Source organism: Marmota flaviventris, chromosome 3 (genome assembly GCF_047511675.1).
Source record: "Marmota flaviventris isolate mMarFla1 chromosome 3, mMarFla1.hap1, whole genome shotgun sequence".
In the NCBI taxonomy this organism is placed as follows: Eukaryota; Metazoa; Chordata; class Mammalia; order Rodentia; family Sciuridae; genus Marmota; species Marmota flaviventris.
Window position 1 is genome coordinate 99,651,248 of NC_092500.1, and position 27,694 is coordinate 99,678,941.

General features: G+C 35.7%; 2 protein-coding genes across 7 annotated transcripts in view; one reads left to right on the forward strand and one right to left on the reverse strand.

Moving 5' to 3' along the window:
- Clec1a (C-type lectin domain family 1 member A) lies at positions 1-27,623 on the forward strand. 5 transcript variants are annotated; one of them, XR_011707110.1, is made up of 7 exons: positions 1-219; positions 9,500-9,598; positions 13,178-13,354; positions 17,275-17,426; positions 19,622-19,740; positions 20,774-24,803; positions 27,230-27,623. XR_011707110.1 is itself a non-coding variant. In XM_027924010.3 (6 exons), exons 1-6 carry the CDS (start codon positions 105-107, stop codon positions 20,922-20,924), a joined length of 813 nt encoding a protein of 270 aa, XP_027779811.1. In that variant the 5' UTR covers positions 1-104; the 3' UTR covers positions 20,925-27,623. The 5 variants fall into 5 exon arrangements, 2 of the variants coding, with proteins under 2 accessions (XP_027779811.1, XP_071466245.1); XR_011707111.1 differs by having other exon boundaries at positions 20,774-23,855; positions 24,668-27,623; XR_011707112.1 differs by having other exon boundaries at positions 20,774-21,066; positions 24,668-27,623.
- The window catches only part of Clec9a (C-type lectin domain containing 9A), a 14,775-nt gene continuing 13,499 nt past the window's right edge, over positions 26,419-27,694 (reverse strand). Inside the window, exons 5-6 of one of the 2 annotated variants that reach the window (XM_027924006.3) lie at positions 27,432-27,567; positions 26,419-26,779 (exon numbers count right to left, since the gene is read on the reverse strand). In XM_027924006.3, coding sequence (XP_027779807.1) covers positions 26,661-26,779; positions 27,432-27,567 — 255 coding nt within the window. In that variant the 3' untranslated portion in view covers positions 26,419-26,660. The remainder of the gene's footprint in view (positions 26,780-27,431; positions 27,568-27,694) is intronic. The other variant, XM_027924005.3, reaches the window with a different exon arrangement.

Here is a 27,694-nt window from a genome sequence, read left to right on the forward strand (position 1 = left end):
TTCGGAATGCCTTTCAGTGCCTGGCTTCCTGAGCTATCTCACAGTAGCCAGGCAGCTTGGGGCAATCTGACTGCATCTTCACCTTCAGCCCTGCAGGAATCTGGATGCAGGCCAAATACAGCAGCTCGAGAGACATGCTGGATGAGGATGGGGATACCACCATGAGCCTGTATTCTCAAGCCTCAACTATCACCCGGCAGCTAGAGCCCAGGCAAGCAGGTATTCTCGTCTCCTGGAGTTCAAGCAGACAGAGCTTTGAAAAACGTATTTGATGAGGTACCTCTCTTAGGAATATACAAAGTGGAGGGAAGAGGAAATATTTTCAAGATTTGCAGTGCTAAGTAACTCTGCACTTTCCGGAACTGAACGTGCCACATATAAACAACTGAAAAAAAAAAAAACTTAGTCTCCACACAGGTGTTTTGTTTTCTGAAATCCTATTAGCACAGTGGTTTGCAGTTGAGGGGTTGTCAAATTTTCTGAGAAGGAATAGCATACAAAGGTCAAACTGTATGCATATTAAAGCAACATCCCCTCCCCTTTTTCTTCCAATGAAGACCAAATCAAGTGTTGCTTTTTCTTTTTTTATTTTTTACCATCTGTGATCTGATTTGGAAATTTAGATAAATGAAAGCTAGTGTTGAACTCATGGCTTTAAAAGGAAGATTTCCAAATGAACCAATTAACCCTGGTATTTTGTAATAATAATTTTGCATTTTGAAGCTGCAAGATCTTGGGAAGAGTCATGACAACATCAGGTGTTTGGTTTTACTCTCTGTGAAATGAGGGATGATTAAAACAAATGCTTTCTGAGGCATCCCCTTAGCTCTAAATTCCATGATTTGATAATTTAAATAGTGGCCTCTGATTTCAATTACTCCAATCCCTATTTTCACTCAACTCTATTGATCTTAGAATATTATTGAGAAGGTTTATCAGAGTAAGAAAATATTTCATTTTAGTTGCATATGACTTCTATCTTATCATTTTATTTATAACCATTCATCCTATGATACAGTAATACAAAATTTTCAGTTCCATTGATTTTCATAGTTCACGTACATTATTCCCTTGACTACTAAGCCATCTAAAGCAGAACTGACTTTATTCTAGAGAAGAGCTCACATGGTACTGTACATAGGACTAGGTTCTTGGTTCTACTGTGAGCTATGCCATTACCATTTTTGTGATCATGAACACAGTACTTAAGTGTTCTGATCTTCAAGTTTATTTAAAAAACATCAATGATAGTAGATGGGTATTCAGTGCTTATGCTGTGTCTGGTATTGTTTTAAGTATTTTATGCATATAAGTTCATGTTAAATTTAACTAACATTAAACAGAAGTGGCAAAACCTTCCATAAAGTGGCCATGAATACTTAGAGGTAAATGATGTAAAGTACTTGATATATCACAGACACTTCAAAAATGTGAACTTCCTTTTGATATTTAATACTTTGAGAATCCCTAAAGTGTTCTGTTTAACATTTTAGTGTCAGTCTGCATCAGAGAGATCCTTATTTGATGCTTGTATCTTAACATGTCATTTCCCTTCTGACCATATCCAGGTTTTTCTCACATCTGTAAATCAGGTCAGAGCCTTTTTCACTGTTTTTTTTTTTTTTGTTACTTTTCTCTTTAGTTTTTTTCCCCCTTCCCTACATTAAACCGTTACATTCACTTTCTATGCATAAATGACCCTCCACCTGAGTCCCACTGATAACGGCTTTTTGTTTTTCAACTAAACTATTCAGTAAGCTGTCAGGGAACATTGGGGGATTTCCAGTCTCCTTGACCTAAAGCTAAGTGGCAACAGGAGAGATGTGGTTTCTGTAGCCACAGGATGTGTGTAATAGGATACTAAATGCTTTTCTTCTACAAATGTTATGAAGAATCAGTTCTTAGGGTTTTGGTTTTGAGCAGCTTGTGTTTAACAACATTTTCCACCTCTGACTGGAGCCAGGAACTCTCACAAGGATTAGTGATCAGCATAAGCAGGAACAGTGTGTACAAATAAGTTCTGTTAAGGTTGGAGGATGGAGAGAGGGGTGTAGCAAGATAAAACACAAATGCAGCATTTGGCAGTCTCTTTGTAAGAAATGGAAATCAGAACAGTTAGGAGCGGAGATTACAAAGAAATATCTTGGAGGCAAACATCTGGAAATAGTTACCTTAGCCTACATAAATGATATCTTGTTTTCATGTTCTTGTGATAATGCAAATATTTGGAAGAAAGTCACTATGAAAGTCTCTTAAGAAAATATATCTGATATAACTTTGTGTTAAAAACAATGGCAATGATAACTCTTGAAAAATTTTTTTTGGCAACATAGAATATTCAAAGTCAATATAATGCTGTGGCAAAATTGTGAATTGGCACATATATTTATTGTACAGATTTTTATTTTCTCATTAAAAATCATAAATCTCAATCATGTTTATGCTAAAAATACCAACAAAATAGAAAGTAAAAATGAAACCCCTCACACATTTTCCATAAACGTATGTTTAGGGTACTGTTGTATCAGGCAATTGCAAAGTACTGAGGATACAATGTCAAATGTGATATAATCCCAGCTTAGTCTAATACCATTCTCAGCTAAGCTACAATTATAATGGCATGCTGTGGTGGAAGCATGTACTGGGTACAAATGACTGTCTGACTTCTCTGATAGGGATAAAGGAGATCAGGAATGACTTGAGAGAGGGAGTGAGCATTGCATCGAGTTGACATTAGGATGTTCCATGTGATGAGGAATCAGGAGGGGGGGTTCAGGGTTGGGGACCCTACAGGAAAAGATACATGTAAAGTTGGAGGGGGAGACTGGTGAAAGGAAAGTCTGGTAAGTTAGGACTTTTAGGTCCTACTAAGGTGTTTAAATTCCATCAATTGTTAAAATGAATTCAATGAAGGATTTAAACATAAAATGTGCTCTTAGAAGTTCCTCTAGGCTAAAATGAAGAGGACGAACTGAAGGAATATAGAACTGGATAAGCCGACATCCAGTGTTTTCACTGGTCTGGGTAGATTAGAATCCTGAATTGAGGTAGTAGGGTAAGAAGGAGGAAGAGGAATCAGATATGAGAGATGTTGAGGAGAAAGAGCTTAAAGACTGGTGTTCAGTTGCATGTAAGAAGTCGACCTATAATTACATCAACTGTAGGTTGGCTAAAGTCTGTCAGATATTCTATGGAGAGGGCCAGAAACTTTAGGAGGAACAGAAAAAGTAATAAATTCAGTCTGACTTTAAGGTAGTCTGGTTGGAGGCAAGATATGCCATTTGTGGTTGTCCAAAGACATTGGTATGTGAAGGATGTGGGCTTGTGGTAAGAATTCTGAGCTACACATATATGTAGAAATTACCGGCATAGTAAATAAACAAACAAGTGCTTAAGCAATGAAGTAAAATAAATAGTACTTAAATTTATGGGAGTGAGTGAGATCACACAGGGAGGGAGGGAATGTAAAATGAAAAGACAACAGAACAGAAGAATAGTGACAAGGAGAGGAGCTTGGGGAATAGCTACAACTGAAGGACAGGAAGAACAAGAGGATCCAATAGGAACTTCTAGGACTAAGAAGTAGAGAGGGGTGGAGTATGGAGCTGGGGGGGAGAGAGAGGCATCGAGGAAGGCAGGAAATAGTAAATTCAAAAGTAATGGGAAAGCCAAGGACACTGAGTAGTAATTGATGAATTATTATAGGAATGAGAGAAGGCTTTTTAAAATTACTTTTTAAGGTGCGAGAGATTCTAATTTAATCATAGATTGAAAAGAAGCATAGGAGACTAACTTCACATTAACATGTTGACGAGAGAGTGAAGTGACAGATGGACAAAGATTCTAGCTAAAAACTAAACGTTATCCTAGCAAAAACAGTAAAAAAAAAATTAAAACAACACTTAATATTAAATTCAATTCCTACTTTTTTCCTACTCATATTAATTACAATATTATTGCATTTTCCTCTAGCTTTTACTTTTGTTTCCTTAACTACAGTATAAACCCCTCATGCAGCGGTGTGGCACGAATCACACCCCATTGATTCAACAAATCTTTGAAGCACATCCACTGAATACTAAACATTATGGTAGGCTCTGGAAAGGCCTTGATTTTGAGGCACTTAGAAAAGTGGGAGGAATAATTGGAATCAATCATTCTAATACAATGTCATTTAGGGCTACTGAATGCATACCAGAGGCATAGAAGCCACATAGGAATGAATGTGTTACTGACTGTGTCTAGTTTTGCATCTTCTTAGATAAGGAGACAGGTGCTCTGAATCTGGAAGGCTCAGTCCAAGTTTTCTAAACAAAGCAAAATGTGGCACTTGGTCACTTTTCCCTAGCAAGGACCACAGTGCAAAGATCCACCAGCAGAGAGGCAGGCACTAGCCTGGTGTACATGCCAGAGATACAACCTTTAAGGAATAAAATTAAGAGGCAAGAGTTCAGAGGAAACGATGAGGTGCCAATTCTGTATTAAATTTTAGATAAGGATAATTTGGGGGAATCACAAAATCTTGTAATGTGGCTTTTTGCAAATTATTGAAATTCTCTTTGTTTTCCAGCTGTTAAGACCCTTTATAGTTCAGAGAAAGAGAACATTTTGTGTATTGTCTGCTTAATTTCTTGCAGGCCCTGGGCTTGGAGAAGTGTAAAGGTTTCTCTCTCTGTCACCTGATAAAGGGTCACTGGTCAAATATGACAACTCCCTTTATCCATAAAATTTCATATAATGACAAAGGAGTTTGTACTCAAAACTTGACCCTGACACTGTAGCCTTTTATAGTATGGTTATAGTAAGAGGATACAGGAAAGGAGTGTTTTTTTTTCTATATATATCTTATTATTCCTAGGGATGTTTATATCATTCCTTGGCCTGTCCACACCTCTTTCTAAACATGCCTCAGGAGACAGTGTAGGGATTCTCGTCCAAAAAATAAAACCACATTAAAGCCAAACCAAACTCATGCACCTCCTGGCTTATTTTTGTGAAAATCTCTCTCTTTATTTTAGGGTGGGAGTGGTCCCTAGAGAGAGGCTTCAGCATGATTAGGAACACTTGAGATAAAACTCAGGAACATTGGACTAACAGAAGAAAAACATTAGAGGGGAAAACAGCTTTGAAGGAAAAATGAAACGTTCAAGTTCATGGTCTTTCCATCATGGAAGCTTGGTTTCCTAGGACATGACCATGATTGGTGTAGAAACACCCCAAGGTAAGATTTCTCTGGGTCTTTAGATAAAACAGGGATGTATTATGAATATTGAGGAGGAAAGAAAGATTTCAAATGCAAAACTTGATCAGGTAAAGATGATTCCTTGGAAGGGATTTTTAAAAAACTGGTTCTTAGCAGAAGACATGTTATACTTTATTTTTCTATCCTAGAGGCAATTTCAGGAAGGATCATGTATTTGTTCTTTTCATGGATATATTATTAAATAATGCTCTAATATCTAAAGTCAAGGCTCTGACATTATTGTAAAGATTTAAGTTTACTCTTTTTGGTTCATTAGGCAGAAAATCAACACTTCCCTTGTCCATAATATTATCCAAGGGAAAGCATAAAAAATTTGGTTGATTTTTATAGTTCTTCTCCTTTCCTTTTTTTTTTTAAATTTCTAGTTTTGTCCTGGGAAATATTATTCATAAAAAGGGATATAATTTTTAATTTTTATGACTTTGAGATATATATTCATAATAAGGTTTAGTAGGGGTATCCAGGCATATTATAGAGATACAGAATAGACATTCATTAATTCACTGAACATTATTTGAGCTATTTCAATTATTGGTCTAGTTGCCAGACTGCAATAGTGGCTATTTAAATTTTAATCTTTTCCAAGAAAGAGTTTACTTTAAAAAAAATGTTTACCTTTATTTTATTTATTTATATGGTGCTGAGGATCAAACCCAGTGCCCCATGCAGGTGAGGCAAGCGCTCTACCACAGAGCCATAACCCTAGCCCAAGAATTTACTTTCTCGTGGGGTAAGATAGATACAAAACAAAAGAAATAAATGAGTCATATATCTTTAAAGGTAATAAGAAATATGAAGGAAAAAAACATGAAGCACTTGGTACATCTGGAAGCTAGGAACATACATTTATTTTAGGGTGGGAGTGGTCCCCAGAGAGAGGCTTCAGCATGATTAGGAACACTTGAGATAAAATAAAATTTCTTGGACTATATTTAATTTAAAAATGTTTAGGGTTTTAGAGACATTTGGCCTAAGCTATGTTCTGCTTCTGATCTTGTTTTTTTTTTTTTTTTTTTCCCATTCTTTGAGCTGAAATTCTCTTAAAGTCAATGCCCTGAAGAAAGCATACTTTTCTAGGAAAATGTAGAATAAACCATATAGGTCAGCTGGTTGAAGGGCACCCAGAGGAAGTGCATCTTTTATATTTGTTCAGGACATAGAATCTCATGCAAGTCACTGTATAGAAACCTATAGGATTGGGACTTATATTTTGCTGACTCTGCCCTCTGCTGACAGAAATATTGCTAAAAAATAGCTTTTTGAAAATCAAGCTGTCAAATTTAACTTTAGATAATACTCTCTTCTTCTGTATACTTACATAGTTTAGGGGCTATTTTTTCATTATTTCATTCTTTTTTCAATCTAAACACCAAATATTTACTACCTTTATGGGATATATTCTAGTTTCAATATTGGAAATAATTAGTGAACAAGACAGATGAGATGGTTTTTTTAATGGAATGCATATTTGGAGGAAAGGGAGACAGACAAAAACCAACCTGACATGAAAATGTTACCTAATATTTTATTAAACACACACACACACACACAACAAGGTGAGTACTGTACTAGAGATGGAGTCAGCCCCTCTTCTAGGGATGTGCCATTTACACTGAAAGCAGAGGAACAAGCAATAGGCTGCCAAGAATCAATCTGAGGAAGAACTAATGCAGTGGCAGAGGCTAGTGTAGCAGGAGGTACAAAGACAGGGGCAAGCTCATTCAGACCAAGAATAGAAGAGAAGGCTACCAGGAATAGAGCATTTGAGAAAGGGGAGAATGGTTTAGAAAAGAATAAAAGAACTAGGTAGGGTCTAGATGAAAAGACTGTATTGTAGGATTTTTGTTCCAAGTGCAATAAAACTATTAGAAGTTTTTAAGTCAGGAAATATTGTAATAAAATTGCCGTTTTTTTTTTTTTTTAAAGAGCAAACTGTAAAAAGTGATTTGCATTTTCAAAATATAATTCAAGCTATTTATGAAGAATACAAATATGAAGAGAGAATAAGATTCACGCTTTAAAATACAGCATGTTAGCAGTCAGAGAAATGCAAATCAAAACCACCCTAAGATACCATCTCACTCCAGTAAGATTGGCAGCCATTATGAAGTCAAACAACAACAAGTGCTGGCGAGGATGTGGGGAAAAGGGTACACTTGTACATTGCTGGTGGGACTGCAAATTGGTGCAGCCAATTTGGAAAGCAGTATGGAGATTTCTTGGAAAGCTGGGAATGGAACCACCATTTGACCCAGCTATTCCCCTTCTCGGTCTATTCCCTAAAGACCTAAAAAGAGCATGCTACAGGGACACTGCTACATCGATGTTCATAGCAGCACAATTCACAATAGCAAGACTGTGGAACCAACCTAGATGCCCTTCAATAGACGAATGGATAAAAAAAAAATGTGGCATTTATACACAATGGAGTATTACTCTGCATTAAAAAATGACAAAATCATAGAATTTGCAGGGAAATGGGAGCAGATTATGCTAAGTGAAGCTAGCCAATCCCTAAAAAACAAATGCCAAATGTCTTCTTTGATATAAGGAGAGTAACTAAGAACAGAGTAGGGACGAAGAGCATGAGAAGAAGATTAACATTAAACAGGGATGAGAGGTGGGAGGGAAAGGGAGAGAGAAGGGAAATTGCATGGAAATGGAAGGAGACCCTCAGGGTTATACAAAATTACATACAAGAGGAAGTGAGGGGAAAGGGAAAAAATAATACAAGGGTAGAAATGAATGACTGTAGAGGGGGTAGAGAGAGAAGAGGGGAGGGGAGGGGAGGGTAGGGGGGATAGTAGAGTATAGGAAAGGCAGCAGAATACAACAGACACTAGTATGGCAATATGTAAATCAATGGATGTGTAACTGATGTAATTCTGCAATCTGTATATGGGGTAAAAATGGGAGTTCATAACCCACTTGAATCAAAGTGTGAAATATGATATATCAAGAACTATGTAATGTTTTGAACAACCAACAATAAAAATTAAAAAAAAATAAAATACAGCATGTCTTTTCTGTGATGTAAATATTTTCCTTCGTAGATTTTAAGAGATTAGTAATTGTATTTCCTATTTCTAAACAGTCTTTACCACTTATCTTTCTCACTTTGGAAATAATGTTTAGTGCAAATCTTTGTGCCTAGAATGTTTTATATAGAGGATCTTGTTAGATGGAAATGAATTTGTGTTTCTTTAGTCTTTCTGTTTTAGAACCTGAGTTGAATTCTCAATGAAGTAGAACTCAGAGATCACAAAAAGGTCAGAGTTTGAGGGTTTTCTTCTCCTTTTGTTTAATTTGACTCAGAATTCCAGATGCCAACTCCCTCTGAGTTGAAGTCCTCCCTGTTAGAGCTGTGATCATTCAGACCCACATAGATGACTTCACTAGGTGATAGGTCTACTCAGGACTTACATTGGCACTTCTGTAATTACAAGTCAAACTTCTAGAAATGGAAGCAGGGAATTTTCTCTTCTCCCCCTCCCCCTCTTCCTTTCTCTCCTCTTCCTCCTCTTCTTCCTCTCCCTCCTCCTCCTCCTCCTCCATTATTACTTACCTCCTGTAAAACTTGAGATAGTTCAGATCTGTCTTTGAGAAATTTGATAATTGTGTTTCTGTATACTCTATTTTAGAGGAAATATAAATGAAATGAATGAATAAAAAACATCCTTGCAAAAGAAGGACCAAGAAACCCCAAAGAAAAAGTGTAAAATGGTCATTTCTCATTACTGATATGTAATTTTTGCTTTTCAGAAGAAAGATACATGTGACATGTTGGGGGAGTCACATATTGCCGAAGTAAAATTAAATTAGTTTCATATGCACCTTGATGATGTTAAAAATTGTTCTTTAGTAGCTTCAGGTGTCTCAAACTCTGTTTCAGGCATTTTTTAGGAGAATTTTTCATCATTAAAATTTTGACAAGCAGGAGGTTATAAAAACAACCACGTAAAGATAACAGTTGTATATACTGTGATTTGGAGCACAGTAGGACTTGGGGGAGGATAGGAAAGAGTGGGACTTGTGAACAACTCTAGCTGTGAAAAGTGAGGTTTAACTGAGCCTTGTGACCATGTTTCTGAGGACAAAGGGTAAGTTGTCTAGACCTGATGACCAGGTCCTGCATGGTTTTTCCTGTCCAGAACCACCTCCTCCTACTTGCTGGTTGCTGACTTAGATGGAAGAAGAGGAGAAGCTAAACCTTTCTTTCTCTTTTGTTCCCTACAGAGCAAAGGACTACCACTTCAGCTTGGCGCCCAGTGGCCCTCACACTACTGACTTTGTGCTTGGTGCTGCTCCTAGGCCTGGCAGCCCTGGGCTTTGTGTGTAAGTCTGGGCTCTGCCTTGGGGGAGGATCCTGGTTCCATGATCTCTCTAGGTGAAACACGGAACACTTGTTATGAATTTTTAAACTTTTAATTCTGGATCTTAGGGGGCAATTCAATGCTCCTTTTCTAATAGCAACCATTTAAAGATCAGTGGGGGAAGAAGTATTAAAATAGAACTATCATTTGCTAACTAGAATTAAACATTCTGTTTCAGTTCAGGATTTTGTATGCTTATATGTCAATATTTAAAACAATGACTTCATCTCTCTCCTGTTCCACAAGAGTGGGTTGGCAGTGGCTTTTGCTTTCAGTGTGTATGTCTCAGTGGGCTAGAGCAAAGGAAAGAGATTTTATTTATATTTATATTCTCAATACAAGGAAAATAGTTAAGGCCCTTAATCACTATATTTTCTATTAAGAAGACATTTTGCAAAAACTTGTGAAAAATCAAACACAGAAGAATGCATGTGTGAAAATCTTTACATTTAAATGAACAAGGACAAGTTCCTTAAAAAATAAAGTGGATAAATTTGCCTCATCAAGTTAAGATCCTGCAGTCATGTTCCCTGAACAGCTGAAGGTGATTCAAAGCAAAAGGTCATGAAAACAAGCAGATGTGTCAAAAAGTTGACTTTTATAGTAAAATTTAAAAAATTTGTTTATGATCTTAAATGTTTTTTATTTATATATGACAGCGAATGCATTACAATTCTTATTACACATATACACCACAACTTTTCATATCTCTGGCTGTATAAACAGTATATTCACACCAATTCATGTCTTCATACCTGTACTTGGGATAATAATGATCATCACTTTCCACCATCATTAATAACCCTATGCCCCCTCCTTCCCCTCCAGCCCCTCTGCCCTATCTAGAGTTTGTCTATTCCTCCCATGCTCCCCCGCTCCCTATCCCACTATGAATCAGCCTCCTTATATCAAAGAAAACATTCATCATTTGGTTTTTTGGGATTGGCTAACTTCACTTAGCATTATATTCTCTAACTACATCTATTTACCTAAAATGCCATGATTTTATTCTCTTTTATTGCTCAATAATATTCCATTGTGTATATATGCCACATTTTTTTTTCATCCATTCAACTATTGAAGAGTATCTAGGTTGGTTCCATAGTTTAGCTATTGTGAATTGTGCTGCTTTAAACATTGATGTGGCTGTGTCCCTTTAGTATGCTGTTTTTAAGTCCTTTGGGTAGAGACCGAGAAGAGGAATAGCTGGGTCAAATGGTGGTTCTATTCCCAATTTTCCAAGAAATCTCCATACTGCTTTCCATATTGGCTGCACCAATTTACAGTCCCACCAGCAATAAGTGTACCTTTTTCCCCACATCCTCGCCAACACTTATTGTTGTTTGTATGCATAATAGCTGCCATTCTGACTGGAGTGAGATGAAATCCTGGAGTGGTTTTGATTTGCATTTCTCTAATTGCTAGTGATGATGAACATTTTTTCATGTATTTGTTGATTGATTGTACATCATCTTCTGAGAACTGCCTTTTCAGAACCTTGGCCCATATTGATTGGGTTATTTGTGTTTTTTTGGTGTTTAGCTTTTTGAGTTCTTTATATACCCTAGAGATAGCACTCTATCTGATGTGTGAGGGGTAAAGATTTGCTCCCAAGATGCAGGCTCTCTATTCACCTCACAGACTGTTTCTTTTGCTGGTAAGAAACTTTTTAGTTTGAGTCCATCCCATTTATTGATTCTTGATTTTAATTCTTGCACCACAGGAGTCTTACTAAGGAAGCTGGGGCCTAAAAGTTCCACCAGAAAATTTCTAGAACTAGTAAATGAACTCAGCAAAGTAGCAGGTATAAAATCAACACCTATAAATCAAACGCATTTTTGTATATCAATGACAAATCCTCAGAAAGGGAAATGAGGAAAACTACCCCATTTTCAATAGTCTCAAAAAAAAAAAAAAAAACACTTGGGAGTCAACTTAATGAAAGAGGTGAAAGATCTTTATAATGAAAATTACAGAACCCTAAAGAAAGAAATCAAAGAAGACCTTAGAAGATGGAAAGATCTACCTTGCTCTTGGATAGGCAGAATTAATATTATCAAAATGACCATACTACCAAAAGCACTATACAGATTTAATGCAATTCCAATCAAAATACCAATGGCATTCCTTATAGAAATAGGAAAAGCAATCATGAAATTCATCTGGAAAAATAAGAGACCCAGAATAGCTAAAGCAATCCTTAGCAGGAAGAATGAAGCAGGTGGCATCACTATACCAGATCTTAAACTATACTACAGAGCAATAGTAACAAAAACAGCATGGTATTGGCACCACAGCAGACTGGTAGACCAATGGTACAGAACAGAGGACACAGAGACTAACCCACAAAACTACAGGTATCTTATATTAGACAAAGGTGTGAAGAACATGCATTGGAGAAAGATAGCCTATTCAACAAATGATGCTGGGAAAACTGGAAATCCACATGCAACAAAATAAAATTAAACCCCTATCTCTCACCATGCACAAAACTCAACTCAAAATGGATCAAGGACTTGGAATACAACAGAGACCCTGTTTCTATAGAAGAGAAAGTAGGCCCTAATCTCCATCATGTGGGATTAGGCCCCAACTTCCCTAATAAGACTCCTGTGGTGCAAGAATTAAAATCAAGAATCGATAAATGGGATGGACTCAAACTAAAAAGTTTCTTATCAGCAAAAGAAACAATCTTTGAGGTGAATACAGAGCCTACATCTCGGGAGCAAATATTTACCTCTCACACATCTGATAGAGCACTAATCTCTAGGGTATATAAAGAACTTAAAAAGCTAAACACCAAAAAGACAAATAACCCAATCAATAAATGGGCCAGGGTTCTGAAGAGACACTTCTCAGAAGATGATGCACAATCAATCAACACATATGTGATCTTAAATTTAAAAGTAAAAAAACTTCTTGTTTCTCCCTAAATCCAAAATTTGTATGATATAACTTTTAGTTTGCAATCACCATCACTCTTAGGAATATAAAGCAACTCTCATGATTCATAAGGGATTTCTCTATTTAGATTTAGAAAACCAAAGTTCAAACCTGCATTAAAATTTTATAGTTAAATTTTATTAGGGAAGTTTGTTGATCCCATTGATAATAATCATAAATCAATAAAAATATGGAAATGATAATTGACCATTTTAATAATCAGACAAACAAAAATATATGGAATATTGCCACTATTTAATGTAATGATCTATAGGTAAATGAATCGTGGTTTTAGATTGAGTAATCATTTGCATGAACAGAAACATATCTATTCAGTAGTAAAATAGTTTGAGAATTTACTTCTGAAGCTAGAAACTGTTATCATGACTCCACATTTTCAGAAAGACTTAGAGAAATTAATTTGTGCAGTATGATACAATTTGTTATGTATGTACTAGAGTCTCTACTTGGATATATGCAATGTGAGATCTCAGAACCTAAGATCTTAACTTATATACATGTTGCCTTCATCTTAAGTGGAAATTAGAAGTAAAATGAAGAAATGAACTGTCCAGTCTGACCTAGCCACTTGGGTTAGTTTTTCAGTTCTATCAGCTATCCAGTACTCAGCAAGACAGCATTTCTGAAAAGGAAGAAAGGTTGGCGAATCTCTCTCAACATCTGCAGTCTGTCCAAGCCCAGAATAGGAAGCTTGCAGAAACCCTGCAGCATGTGGCTGAAAAACTCTGTCGTGAGCTTTATAACAAAAGTGGAGGTAAGCAGGTCTTTATCACTCTGCCCCCAGGATATTATCTGTCAATCTAAGTTGAATTTCTTATTAACATAACTGGGAACCAGTATTATTTAATTAGTTTTCTGGAAAACTTGATAAGGAGTTTGGATTGCAAGACCATGATAAGTTTAGGGGGTCATGCAGTCCATACATGTTTGTGTTACTGTGTATGAAAGAATTCTTTAAATGCAACACTTAAAACAATAATAAAGCAATTAGTTTGGAATAGCTAACGTAACATTACAAGTAAATAAAATGGAAATGTTTCAATTTACCTTGTCCCATAATTGAAAAATCATCCCTATTATAAGTCAATAAACTCATAATTTAAGAATCATAGAAGGATCAGATAAAGAAGGCAGATAACCTAAATCAAATCTGTTATTTTAATTCCATATGATTTGACTGATACCGAAAAAAATGTACATTTTAAGAAGTACCCTAGGAGACATCAATGTCAATGATAGGTGTACCACAGTTGTATAAATAAAAATAGTGTTGGAGAAGTCAGTGAGGGTGTGTGTGTGTGAGAGAGAGAGAGAGAGATGGGGGGGGAGAGGGAGAGAGAGTGAGAGAGGGAGACTCTTTCCTGTCCTATTTGTATTTCATTATCCATTTTATTCAAGTCAGTCCTCTCTTCTGGCTCTCTTTTTGTTTGAATTTTTAAATTTAATTTTTATTCTAATTTGTTATATATGACAGCAGAATGCATTACAATTTGTATTATACATGTAGAGCACAATTTTTCATATCTCTGGTTTTATACAAAGTATATTCACACCATTTGTGTCTTCATACAGGTACTTAGGGTAATGATGTCCATTTCATTCCACCATCTTTTCTATCCCCATGCCCCCTTCCTTCCTGTCCCACCCCTTTGCCCTAGCTAGAGTTTGTCTAATCCTCCCATATTCCCCCTCCCAAACCCACTATGAATCACCTTCCTTATATCAGAGAAAACATTCAGCAATTGGTTTTTTGGAATTGGCTAACTTCAATTGACATTATATTCTTTAACTCCATCCATTTATCTGCAAGTCCCATGATTTTATTCTCTTTTATTGATGAGTAATATTCCATTGTGTATATATAACACATTTTTTAATCCATTTATCTACTTCAGGGCATCTAGGTTGGTTCCACAATTTAGCTATTGTGAATTGTGTTGCTGTAAACATTGATGTGGCTGTGTCCCTGTAGTATGCCCTGACTTCCTTAATAAGACTCCTATAGTGCAAGAATTAAAATCAAGAATCAATAAATGGGATGGATTCAAACTAAAAAGCTTCTTCTCAGCAAAAGAAACAATCAGTGAGGTAAAGATAGCGCCTACAGAATGGAAGCAAATTTTTACCACAAGCACATCAGATAGAGCACTAATCTCTAGGGTACATAAAGAACTCAAAAAGCGAAACACCAAAAGAACAAATAACCTAGGATGTGGGGGAAAAGGCACACTCATACACTGCTGGTGGAACTGCAAACTGGTGCAGCCAATATAGAAAGCAGTATGGAGATTCCTTGGAAAACTGGGAATGGAATTACCATTTGACTCAGCTACCCACTCCTCGGTCTATATCTTCTGCTCTCTTTAACATATATACCTAAGAAGAAATATGTATTATCAATTTTTCAGTTTTTATTTATCTTTTGGGAACTCTAAAACAGGACAAAATCTCAGACTTCCAGACATACACTACTTCACACCCTAAGCAGACATCTTGATTATATAATCACCCAATAATATGAATAGGCATAAACAAATACTATGAATAGGCATACTTCCACTTCTCTAAATGATTTTTATTCTCATGAATACTGATTTCACTGGTCACGTTATTCTTTCTTATTTTTCTAACAGCCCAGTGGGCATACTTCTCTTTGTTCGGTGCCCTATCTCAGCAAAAAGAGAATCCAGGTTTCTCTATAATTTTTATCTAGCTATATTAAAAAAAAATAAAAAGAAAAGCTAGGCAAATAAACCACATTTAGTTTAAATATAAAATTGACATCCCAAAGTTAGGAACTAGGAAAAATGCTGTCTTGAGAGTTGAATATATGAAAAATAAAGTTTGGGTCTGAACCACCTATATAAACTTGCATTCCTGGGTCCAAGTCCTAGGTAAAATAAAGGAGAAACAGAAATAAAAAGGACTATAAGGAAAAAAATTGATAAGACTATGTTTGATGATATATTTTTAGGTTTTTATAAAACTGAATGTCCTTCCTAAGAATATTAGCCTTGGTAATATTTACATTCTTGCTTCACTGATCATGAACAATGTTAAATTTTTATCACTTTATTTCACACACACACACATAATTTATAGATGAGGAGAGTTCACAGAAATCACACATGTTCATCTTAGGAATCCAATGGTGTTTGTAATTTCCCTAGTCATACAGCCATGAATAAAATAGTTGAAAACAATCCATGTTCAGTACAGACATTAATTTCTCTCTCAAAATGTGCATTTCTCCTTAAATATATTTTCTTTCTTTCTATCTATCTATCTATCTACCTATCTAGTGTGTGTGTATATATACATATACACACCATATACATGGCGTGCATGTGTGTGTTTGTATGTATACATGCGCGTTATGTATGTGCAAGTCCAGGGAAAATTAATTACTTCTGACTCGTTCTATTTTTCTAATTTTTTAATGTAATATTAAATAAAATATTAAAGTAGGTAAAGTTATATTGGTAAAGAGGTATCTATTGCTATCACTTCAGCTGCCTAGTATTTTTATTCACATAAGGCACTATATTTGAGTCTTTCTCCTTTCCATCTAATTGTATCTTGCTTTTTTCCTATACACTCATTGAAATTACACTTTCTATCAATTCTCATAGAAATATGGAACTTTACTTGTACAGAGAAAATCACTCACCATATGTGAAGATTAAAGGTATGCAAGAAATCTTATAACTGGAAAGGGGAGTAAGATATTAATATACTGTATCAACTGTATATCAACTGTATCAGTTACAGTTTATATCTACTGAAGCTAGAGCAGACATTTCAATGAGCCAATATTCTCCTTCATGTGGAGCTCAGATGCAGCTTCCTAATCTTTTCCTACAGAGTGCTCCAAGCAGGCATTACCAATCTAAATTGTCACAGTGACAGTCATGATTAGACTTGAAGCTAACATCCATTCAGCCTGTTGCATGTATAAGCTACTGTGCTAAGGAAACTATATTTTCCTATTTACACTTTACCACATTCCTTTTAGGGCCTGTGACTCTCAGGGCCTAACTCTTAAATATACCGTCAGTACCTACTGTTCCATCTAAGAACATTCAACTTGTGTACTTACTTCTTTGGCATGGATGCCAATCTTAATTTTTGATACATGGAAATTTACCTTTCTAACTTCAAGGCTTGTCTCAGCATTTTTTCCCCTAAAATTTTATTTGTGTTTACAGTAAGAGCCCATCTCACATTGGTATACATTGTATTTTTTTAAAACCCCTTTGTCATAAGAATATGATTTTGAGAAAGAAAATTATGATCCTTTGTTTATTGAATATAATGCATTGTGCATTTCTGAACATATGAGCAGCTTCATGAATTGATTTTACTCTCCATGTGCTACTTTGCATAGCCAAGACACAAGGAAGTTTCCATCTAGACAAGGAAGTTTTCATTACTAGATTCTACACTCCATTAAGAGCGTCTATTTTAATTTCCACTGTATAATCAGCACCAATTATAATTCCTGGCATATTGTGGCCACTCAATACAGATTTGTATTTATCATTGCCTGGGAAATTTAAATATCTGAGAGAAGGGAAATCAATTCTTATTTGGGACATAAACACTCTATAATTTCATGAGAAGAAATATAGCAAACATGAGTAGAAAACTTACAAATATTTTTCTTCTCTCAAGGACACAAGTGCAACCCATGCCCAGAAAAATGGAGGTGGCATGGGGACCAATGCTACCAATTCTATAAAGAGAGTAAAAGTTGGCAGGGCTGTGAATATTTCTGCACTGGTGAGAATGCCACCATGCTGAAGATAAACACACAAGAAGTGCTGGTAAGGCCCTGGATCTTTTCAATGTTTGAAGAATTCTTAAGAAGAGGCCTTGAAAGAGCTGGCCAAGAAAATTCAGAGGAGTGAATGATATTGACTCACAAATGTTCCCACTTACTCTGATCAAGGACTCTGTCTTATTCCTATTGCTTTGCATGATTCCCTCAACTACATAAAAAGGAGCTCCATTCTTCATAAATGCTTACTCCACAGAAACCACCCCTCAGCCAGGGAATAGTTGGAGAATGCCTTAATTTTTTTTAACCTCTTTTAGTTTGGGTAAGAAGAGAAGAGTGTTTACACAATATCAGAAAGATGAAAATACCACTGACTGTACTTGATTTATGAGTGGCAAATATTTAATTAAATCATTACCATGATCCACAAATGTATATCTTGCTTTCCAGAACATTGGTCAAGACAAATATGAAAATCACCCTACAAATTGACACATTTTGAATAAGTGCACTTTTAAAATGATGTAATTATTCCCCTCCCCCACTTCTTTCCACATTCATTATTGCTTTTGGATTGAATTCGTTCATCAATGTGATCATGTGATAACTTGTTTATCTTTCTCTATAATTGAGCAGTGGTCTTGATGCAGAGCAGATTGTCAACATATGGCTTTTTAATTAAATGTCCAGCTTTATATACAAAGTTTTAACATCCTTCCAGTCACATATTAATTTCTGTCCACTTCCTGAAATCTGTATGAATGAACCTTTGTAATACCTTTATTTAATATCTTTTACCCTCTATGGCTCCATTTATGCATAGAGGAAGGCAATTTCTTTCTTTCTGTGTTTTTTTTTTTGGGGGGGGGGTGGTAACTAGGAATTGAATGTACCCAGAGGCACTTAACCCCTAAGCCACACCCCCAGCCCTTTTTATTTTTTTGAGACAGGGTATCCCTAAGTTGCCTAGGGCCTCACTAAATTGCTGAGACTTTGAACTTGTGATCCTCCTGCCTCAGCCTCCTGAACCGCTCGCTGGGATTATAGGTGTGTGCCTCTGCATCCAGCCCAATTTCTTTTACTAACATAATATGTCCTGGCAAAAACATTTTCTTATTATATTTGTTTGCTTTACCTCCAGCCCATACTGAAGACTCAGTTATATAATTAAACTGTACTATATGGAATGGTAGGAAATTTTGCTATGAAAGTTACAAAGTTATTTTCTTTTATGCACTTTATAAATTTGTATATGTTTAAATCGCTTACACATGATTTATTTTCAGAAGTTTTAATTTAAAGTGATACCATTTAATTTGGAGAAAATATGTTCAAATACAGTTCTTTTCACATGACTACTGTGTGACCATCACTTTGCAATAGTTTCCCTGATATTTCCTATGATCTCTTGTTGAATCAGCATGTACCACTAATTATCTGAGGCATTGAGAGTAGAACAATTGCTAAAACTAAGTATTTATCCCTAAAGAGTTTATAATATGTTGGAAAGGAAAGACATAAATGGATGATCATAATAATTATACTATATATAATAATAATAATTATATATAATTCCCATGTTAAATATATATGAATATAGAGTGAGAGTAGATGAAAGAAAGTAAATAACTTTTTGAAATTTCAATATACATATTAGAAATATGGACATACACATGACTGTGTGTGTGTATGTAAAATTTAAAATTTCTTTGTCCCCTATAGTTTGAGACATAGGTCATCCTTCCAAGTCCATTTTTCACTTCTTTGTGCATTGAAGTATATTCACATTTATTTTCTCATACCCAGTTATTTTTTTCCCAGATGTTTATAAAGGTTTCTTTTCCATTCCTGAACTTTTCCTTTTAAAATTTTCCATTTCCCATAGTCATTCCATATCTCTTTGTAAATCTTCTTCCCACTATGTTATATCACTCTTGATGTTTCATTTTGTGTCTTAAAAACAATGGATTATGTATAAATTTTGACTGATAAAATGCTTGGTTTCAAAATATCAATATATAAAATTGCAAACTTCAACTAAAGCAAAACAAGTTCTTTAACCTGGATGAATTTCTAATGGATCTCATGACAGATACTTTTATCTCCTAATCACACCCTCATCTATGTGAGGTAGGAATTCTTTGTTGATCTCCCATGAACAGTGTTGGCTGCCCCCACACTTATTTGAAAATAAATTACAACTTCTTTAAAGCTAAAGATTTTCTTGTATGTCTTTCACAGGAGTTTGCCATGCCTCAAAGCTACTCTGAGTTTTTCTACTCTTATTGGATAGGGCTCTCCCGCAACAGCAGTGGCAAAGCCTGGCTGTGGATGGATGGAGCACCTTACTCCTTTGAACTGTAAGATTTCAGAACATATTACAGGGAAGGCATCTAACAGAAAGAGTGATGGAGTTAGCAGTTTGGTTCAACAAACATCAATCAAACATTTGTTTTCTACTGGATGCTGTGTTCACAAGATGTCCAAAGATGTGTAGAATATAATTGCTTGCTTTTGAATGGCTTATAAAACAGGGAGACACATCTATAGTGCTAGTAAAATATCAGGGGACAGTTCCTGGGCTGTTTTCAACACTGGGTATCTAGGAGTAACTGTGAATTAGATAATTAGAATGTGAGAGAAAGAAATAGAAAATCTTTTATGTGTGTGTATGCTGAAGTCCAGGAGTCCAGGTTGTAAAAGTGGGTGTATAAGGCCACAACTTGTCATACCTAGAAAAAAGGACAAAACCTAAGATTTCTTTTCTTTTTCTTCTCTCTCTCTCTCTCTCTCTCTCTCTCTCTCGCTCTCTCTCTCGTCTTAGTATAGTGAAATAGGGAGCACATCTTTAAAAAAATATGCTCACTTAGAGTAGACTTGCTGACAATATAAACAGACCATTATAAACACCAGCTTCATTTATAATGAGAAACATTTAGAAAGAAGAATGCATGAAAGTATTTGAATAGGAAAATGCAACCCTTATACCAAAATATATTACACTTAAAGCTATATCTGCTTTTCTTCCCTAAAGCTTCTCTAAAGCATTTATTCTCTCAGGAGACAGAATTGATTAATATGATCATTTGTATTTTACAGTTAAGCAAATGTATTAAAGAGACAGTAAATAAGTTTTTAAGTAGCAATAGAATCATATGATAAATTCAAATTAGAAATAGTTTTTGTTGTTCTGGGTTTCCTGCTGCATTGAAGAACAATAATCAAATTGATGGTCTGAAAATAAAGAAATAGGTGACCCCATCTTCTCAGTGAACTCATTCTGGGTGTATATTCTATAATTTTATCACCAGAGGAAGACTTTTAGGGACTTTATGGATACTTAATATCTTACTTGAAAAATAAACTGATTAACTCTTTCTTTCTTTTTTTAAGGTTTGAGATCATAATAGATGTTAGCAGCCTAAGAAGTAGGGACTGTGTGACCATCCTCAATGGAAAGGCTTTCTCAAAGGACTGTAGAGAGCTGAGACGATGTGCATGTCAGAGGATGGCAGCAAGAGTGGAGCCCGAAAATCTTCACTAGCCCACTTGAACCAGCAGATGAAGGGGACTGACCGTTCTGCTTCAGCTACCAACAAAAGAACTGAGCCAAGGGAGGCCAATGCAAGGCATATTTGAGACACTGGGAAATGGAAAATAATCAGGAAAGGCAAAATCTTCAACTGGTACTATCAGGATTCCCATTTTTCTTGTTTGGGATCACTAGCATTTCTGAATTTGGGGGTCATGCACATATTTACCAGTCACAAGAAGTCTTCATCTGTAGACCACCAACCAGTCCCAGAAACCCTTACAGTTTTTATCCACTTTCTTGACTTAGAAATAACCTTCTGGTTTTCTTCCTTCTCAACATCCAACATCATCTCCCTATTTCTATGTCTTCCTCATATGTAGAGAAGGGACACACTCACTAAAAGAGAGGAATTAAATGGAAGTCACATCCTTTGCTCCAGAGGCAAGTGGTCCAGGGGAAATTAACAGACCTTCCCATTCTGTGCTTCTAAGTGCATGACTAATTCTTTTTGTTCCTCTTCAGTTTACACTTTTCCTTTCCCAGTCTGTCAATCAAGACTGCATCTGAAACAGCTGAAATAACTCCTTTTATGAGAATCTTAACTTCTTATAAACATACCTCTGCATACCCATTAATACTCCAATAGTTGTTTCTTTTTCCTAAGAATTTCTCAAATCCCCTTTACATAGAATCACTGCCCTTGATACCCGCTTCAGAGAGATTGAAGATCAGTAAGAAAAAGAAAAAGAAAAAGAAAAAGAAAACAACCTCTCTTATGTGCACCAGAAATAATTTGGTATCAGTTCTTATTTTCTCCCATTTGATCCGTTTTTATACCATTCAGGTACTGAAGAGTTAATAATAATAAATATAAATAATGTAAAGTGTGTGTGATTTTAGAATGGATTTGTGATTTGGGGAAAAATTAAGCATGAAAATTCTTTTCAGAGTATGATAATAATCATTGTTTTGATTGTGCCTTACTGAGAGTTTATGAGGACTCTGCGAATTGCTTATGTGATTATTTATGGAAAAATCCAAGCCTTTGAAATACATATTATCTTCAAGGAGAAGGTTTTAATATTTTCCTAAAATGAGATATTGAAGCAAAATTATGACATCAACACGACTGGTGAGTAAACTGCTTTGCAATAGACCACATGATTTCCAGTCAGGTCATGGAAAGTGAAAGAGACTGACAAACTACAGAGCTGAATTTTAGACTGGATAAGGTCTTTCTCAAGGTGGCTGTTATGCACAATCATAACAGGGATCTCTGTGAATAAAACTGTCATGACTACTGACTTTATTGGTTATAGATTCATCAGTTTTAGGGGTTTAATATTAGAAAGGATCATCCACGAAAGATTATAACTCTTCATTTTTCAACAGTGAAAACCAGGGTGCTTTGCTTTTATCTTCAGTAAACATGTATTTCATGGGGAAATTACATTCAGTTAGCAATCATGTGATGAAAAAAACTCTTGCAGTGTTCCTTTTTGTAAGACTGTATTTGGTAAGATTGTTACTTTATCTGTACTACTTGCAGATTCTTCCTTGAGGACTCTTCTTTTAATTTTCTTCTGGTTAGCTAGCTAGGAAATGTCTTCAGTGCTGTACAAATTTTGTGTTGATATCCTGTGTCATACAGAGAGAACTGCGTTTGTGGTTAGAAAATGAGAGTTTTAGACTTATTATTCTGAATTATCTTATGGGCCAATCATTTTACTTCATGGAGCTGATTTCATTAAGTTTAAAGCAGAAATATTTATAAGTTCCTCATGATGCTACTGTTTGTCAAAATAAGGTAACTGCGAAATTAATTTCACAACCTAAATTGTAATATAAAATGGAAAGAAAATTTATAAAATATTTAAAAAGATTTAGTGATTCATTTTAAGCATAAGAGAGCACAAACATGCATAAACAACTTTCTTTGGTGAACTAAATTCATAAACAAAAAGTAGAGATAACTACTTTGAGGATATTATCAAATATTTTATATGATAAGTGCAATGTTCAATGAAAGTGGCTAATATAATATGTATATAAGAAGAAATGAGGGGCTAAGGTTGTAGCTCAGTGGTAGAGCATTTCCCTAGCATGTGTGAGGCCCTGAGTTCAATCTTCAGCACCACATAAAGATATAGAAATAAAATACAGGTATTGTGTCCATCTACAACTACTAAAAAAAATTAAAAAAAGAAATGAGAATTAGGTGTGTTGTTAAGCAACCATTATTTAAACCTTACTGCTGCAAAGAAAATCCAGTTAAAATGAAAAAGTCAAATAAATTTATGGACTAAATTATAAAGTAGGGATATAATACTCATTTAAGTATTGACTCCTGGCATTCTGTGCTCAGGGACGAATGATAATGTCTCTTTAACTGCCATTCTTTTGAAGAGTCTAGCTGCCTGAAGAGTAAAAGGTGACCAGTGTCTTCACTACCAATATTGGACCTAAAGGAGAGGTCTTTGTAGATAGTGAGGAGGAAAAAGAGAATTCTTTAGACATCCTTTCTTTCCCTGAACTATTCTTCTTCATCTTTGCCCTCAATCCCCTGGTCTAACAAAAAACACAATATTGATTGCATTATGAATGAATATTTCAGAACAAAAACATTTTGGCACAATGTTTTCTCCACACACTTAAATTTTTTTTAAGAGTAGCACATAATCACAAGATGAATTTGAAAATATGATTTGCAGAGAACAACTTTCAGTTGATAGTCAGATTGGGACCTCATCTTAATTGGTTTTTCAGCATAAGATGTTTTTCCTTCTAGGTTGTGAGTATGTAATTCTGAAGAAATTGCAGGAAAAGTCAAACAAGAACACAGCCTTTCCTGGTAGAGCTGAGTTCCCCAGGGTACACAATGAGCTATTCCTTTTCCTGAGGATATTGAACCAGTACTTAGAACTTATCAACAGGAAACAGGTCAGGAGCCCTGGAATAGCAGGAAGTTCAAGAAGGATGATGGGCAGATTTTATTTGGGGGATCCAAGAAGACTGTGAACCAAGCACAAGGGTTTAGCAGGTTGTCTCAGGAGCAGTCTTAAAATTCGGGAGTTACTTTCTCTGTAGAGAGATTCTTGTGGTTTCCAAAAGGTGCAAAAAGCAGAAAAATCTTACTTAAATGGTATATGACTTTTGTACAAGGCTCGTTTTATTAAGAGATTTTTTCAGACTCTAGGCGCACCTATTTATTATTCTACTAATTATTTCAATGTGTTTTTAAAAATATATTTAGTACACTTTATTAATACCTCGTGACAAAGCCTGTTCACATTTGTAGGACAGATATTTTTTCTTTCCCTTTAAAAAAAAAAAAACTCCATGAGATGAATCAGTGACCCAATTCATCACTGGTGAACTAGGATATAAAACTGGTTATCTCCGTGCTAACATCTTTAAAAAGCCTTGGTATCCTGGGCAAAAAGCAACCTGCAGGGAAAACTTTTCCACATCGCCATCTGTGTGGAAGCAGAGTTGCTACTGAGGAGACTTTTAGGAGTGTACGTCAACTGCAGTGTAGATAAAATTCTAACTTGTAAATACAGCATCATATACTAGCTGGATAACATCAGCTGGAGGATGTTTGCCTTTTGTTTCACTGTGCTTTTTCTAAGGAGAATTGTAAATGCTTCCTATCCTTTCTCTAAACATAGCTCTGTGACAATACTTTGAAGATTCTTTAAGACAAACAGTCTTTACCACTGAAAATCGCTATTGTTTCTCCTTTATTCCAGGTTATTATATTTAGCGGCCAGCTGCCAGTTGTGATAACCAAACACAGAAGAAAACTTATATGGTTTTGGGGCATCAGCAGAAAACTAGAGAAAATTCCTTTTGTTGATACTTCTACCATTAAGCTCCAGGTCAAAGGTAAATAAAACAAACAAAAAACAAAACCAAAAAATGAGGACATGTTCTTCCCATTCTTCCAAGGCTTTCCCCATTGTAAAAAGACCTTTAAGTATCAGAAATTTTATTTTTATTTAAATGATTTCGACTGCCTCAGTGAATTAGGGTTTTTTACTTTATTTAAATAATGCCTTTATTTTAAGGAGAAAATATGAAAATTAAATGTATCTTGGCTACTTCTTATGAAAAAATGAAGGATTAGAAATTATATTGAATTTAGCAAATATTTAGTGAAAACCTCCTATGTGCCAAGGTGCTATTCTAGGGATGGTGAGTGGGAGAAAGATAATATACAAATAATTAATATTTCCTTCCTGAAGATGATGAGGTATTTACATATCAACAGTCTCTTGAAAATAAGACGGATGTTTCAGGGAGCCCACGTGCCTAGCACAGGGGTTCAGATTGAATATAGAGGAGAATTTTATTTGAAGAGGATTAATTGACTTTAAAACAGATATTCTTTCCAAGTAGTTACTGACAATTTACAGACAAATTTTATTTTCTCAATGGCCCTGCAACATTAGCAGGAAAATAGACTGTTTTGCCCAGCATGCACATAGAGGTTGATATCTAGAAGTGGCTGGTGGCTTACTCCAGATAACAGTAGCAAGCACTGATACAGTATCCAACTCTATAGGACATCATTCACAACAATTTACATATATTTATGATTTAGTCTTCCAACAATTTTAAAAGTAAATCCAATTATTATTTTTTGATGGAGAATTTGGGGCATTGAGAAATACAGTTAAAAGTACTGGTATGTTAATCTGGGGGGTTCAGACATGAGCCCTTCGATTTGTGAGTGGTGGGAATGTACTCAGAGGGAGTCAGGAAGCTCACAGCTTTCCTTCACTGGGTAACCGATGCTGGCAAGTTCTAGGGGTTCACTTCTCCATGGAACTCTGCAGTCCTGACACAGAGAACAGTGACACTGCAGAGAAAAGCCTTTTCCCCTCAATTCCAATTTGGAAATCCATATCTCTTTCCTTTTACTCTGTCAATCCAACATAATGCCTGAAAGCTTAGAAAATGCATAGGAAGATTTGGCAGGCTGCAAGCTTTACATTTATTTATTTATTTAAAAAAATCAGTCAGTTATAACTGGACCACCTCCTCCAATCACATATTGATTTCTGCGTGATATTTATACTGTCTCTGGACAAAAGGAGAGAGAGAGAGAGAGAGAGAGAGAGAGAGAGAGAGAGAGAGAGAGAGAGAGAGAGAGAGAGAGAGAGACTCCTAGTTCTATCTGAAAGAGAGAGAGAGAGAGAGAGAGAGAGAGAGAGAGAGAGAGAGAGAGAGAGAAGAGGAGAGGAGAGGAGATTGAATATAGAGGAGAATTTTATTTGAAGAGGATTAATTGATTTTCAAACATATTCTCTCCAAGTAGTCACTGACAATTTACAGACAAATTTTATTTTCTCAATGGCCCTGAGAGGAGAGGAGAGGAGAGGAGAGGAAAAGAGAGGAGAAGGGAAGGGAAGGGAAGAGAAGGAAGAAAAGAGAAAGAGGGAGGGAGGGAAGGAAATTATGTTCTTGTTTGTTCATAGAGCATCAGTGTCTGGTCCTCTGTAATTCCAATCAATTTATTGGCAATTTGAACAATGTCAACTGAAATCTTCAAATTGTTGAAGACATTTCCAAGTGAAAATATGAAAGTAAGCGTTGATTTCTAGGAAGCTGGTTTCAAAGCCCATACACTGGTTTACTTCTGTATTTGCTCTTAGTCTTTTTGTGGCAGGTTTTTCAATGGCCTGTTTCAAATACCAGCGTTATAGATCTTTTTGAGCAAATTCTTTCAGATAGAGCATCTTAATGAGCACTTCTCACAGATAAAATATTTCCAGTTGTTACAGTTATCTGACAAAAGGACATTGTCTTTGAGGAATCTGCAGAGCTGGTTGGTTGACTGGGGTCTCTTTGTTGGTAACCTGGAAAGGCAAGTCAGCATATCTGAGGTTAGATGGGAGTGTGACAAGGATGCTTTTGAGGTTAACACATGAGAGAGGCCTTTTTGTTTTAATATGGCACCCTCCTGTGGTGGTTTTATCCTCCTCCTTCAGCAGCAGCAGTTTTGTCTCCATAAAAATATGTTAATGTAATTTTAACAGTGTACGAAGAAAAGGAAGCCATGTATACACAAAGATAGGTGGTAGATAGTATATGTCTCCTGACTCTTAATTCTCAAGGTAGTAGGGTACTTGATTCTGCTCACCAGTCTCTCTAGTTCTATCTGAAAAGTTCAATATGATAATTGCTTAATAATTATTACAATCTGTTTCCCTTAGTGCTCTAAACATTAAGTGATACAGAGAAAATGCACTTGATAATTATGTTATATTGCTCATTTAGACACTCATATTTTGGTTTATTTTCTGTAGGATAATGTTTGGAGGGCTGAGAAGAAGATTTAGAAGCTGTGAAACTACCTCTTCATAACATTAGCTTTAATTTCAATCAGGAGCCTGTGAAATTGAAATGCTGATATGTCTCCTGAAGGGAATCCAGTGTGCACAATAAAATTAACCTTTGAATTGCCTCATCTTTCTAGTTATTCTCACAACATTTTCCTCTGAGACTTACAGGTCGGGGGAAGGAGAGGAGCCATCTTGCCAAAGGAAAGGTGCCTGAAGTCCATCCTGAGATATTTCCACCCAGTACGCATAGCCTGCTTTGAGCTTCTGCAAGTTTTTGGTGATAAAAACCTATGAGAGAAGATCTGAACATGAACCAAGAAAAAAATAAACCATGAATAAAACTATCATGAAGTATGAATTCTGACATTTTGCCTAGCTGGAAATAAATGGTAACTTTAGTGCTGAAGAAAAAGAGAGGGGGTTATTTAA

Coding starts and splice junctions, on each gene's coding strand:
- Clec1a (XM_027924010.3), top strand. CDS start 105: ATGCAGGCCAAATACAGCAGCTCGAGAGACATGCTGGATGAGGATGGG. Junction 220..9,499: donor GCTAGAGCCCAGGCAAGCAG/GTATTCTCGTCT, acceptor TGTTCCCTACAG/AGCAAAGGACTACCACTTCA. Junction 17,427..19,621: donor TAAACACACAAGAAGTGCTG/GTAAGGCCCTGG, acceptor TGTCTTTCACAG/GAGTTTGCCATGCCTCAAAG.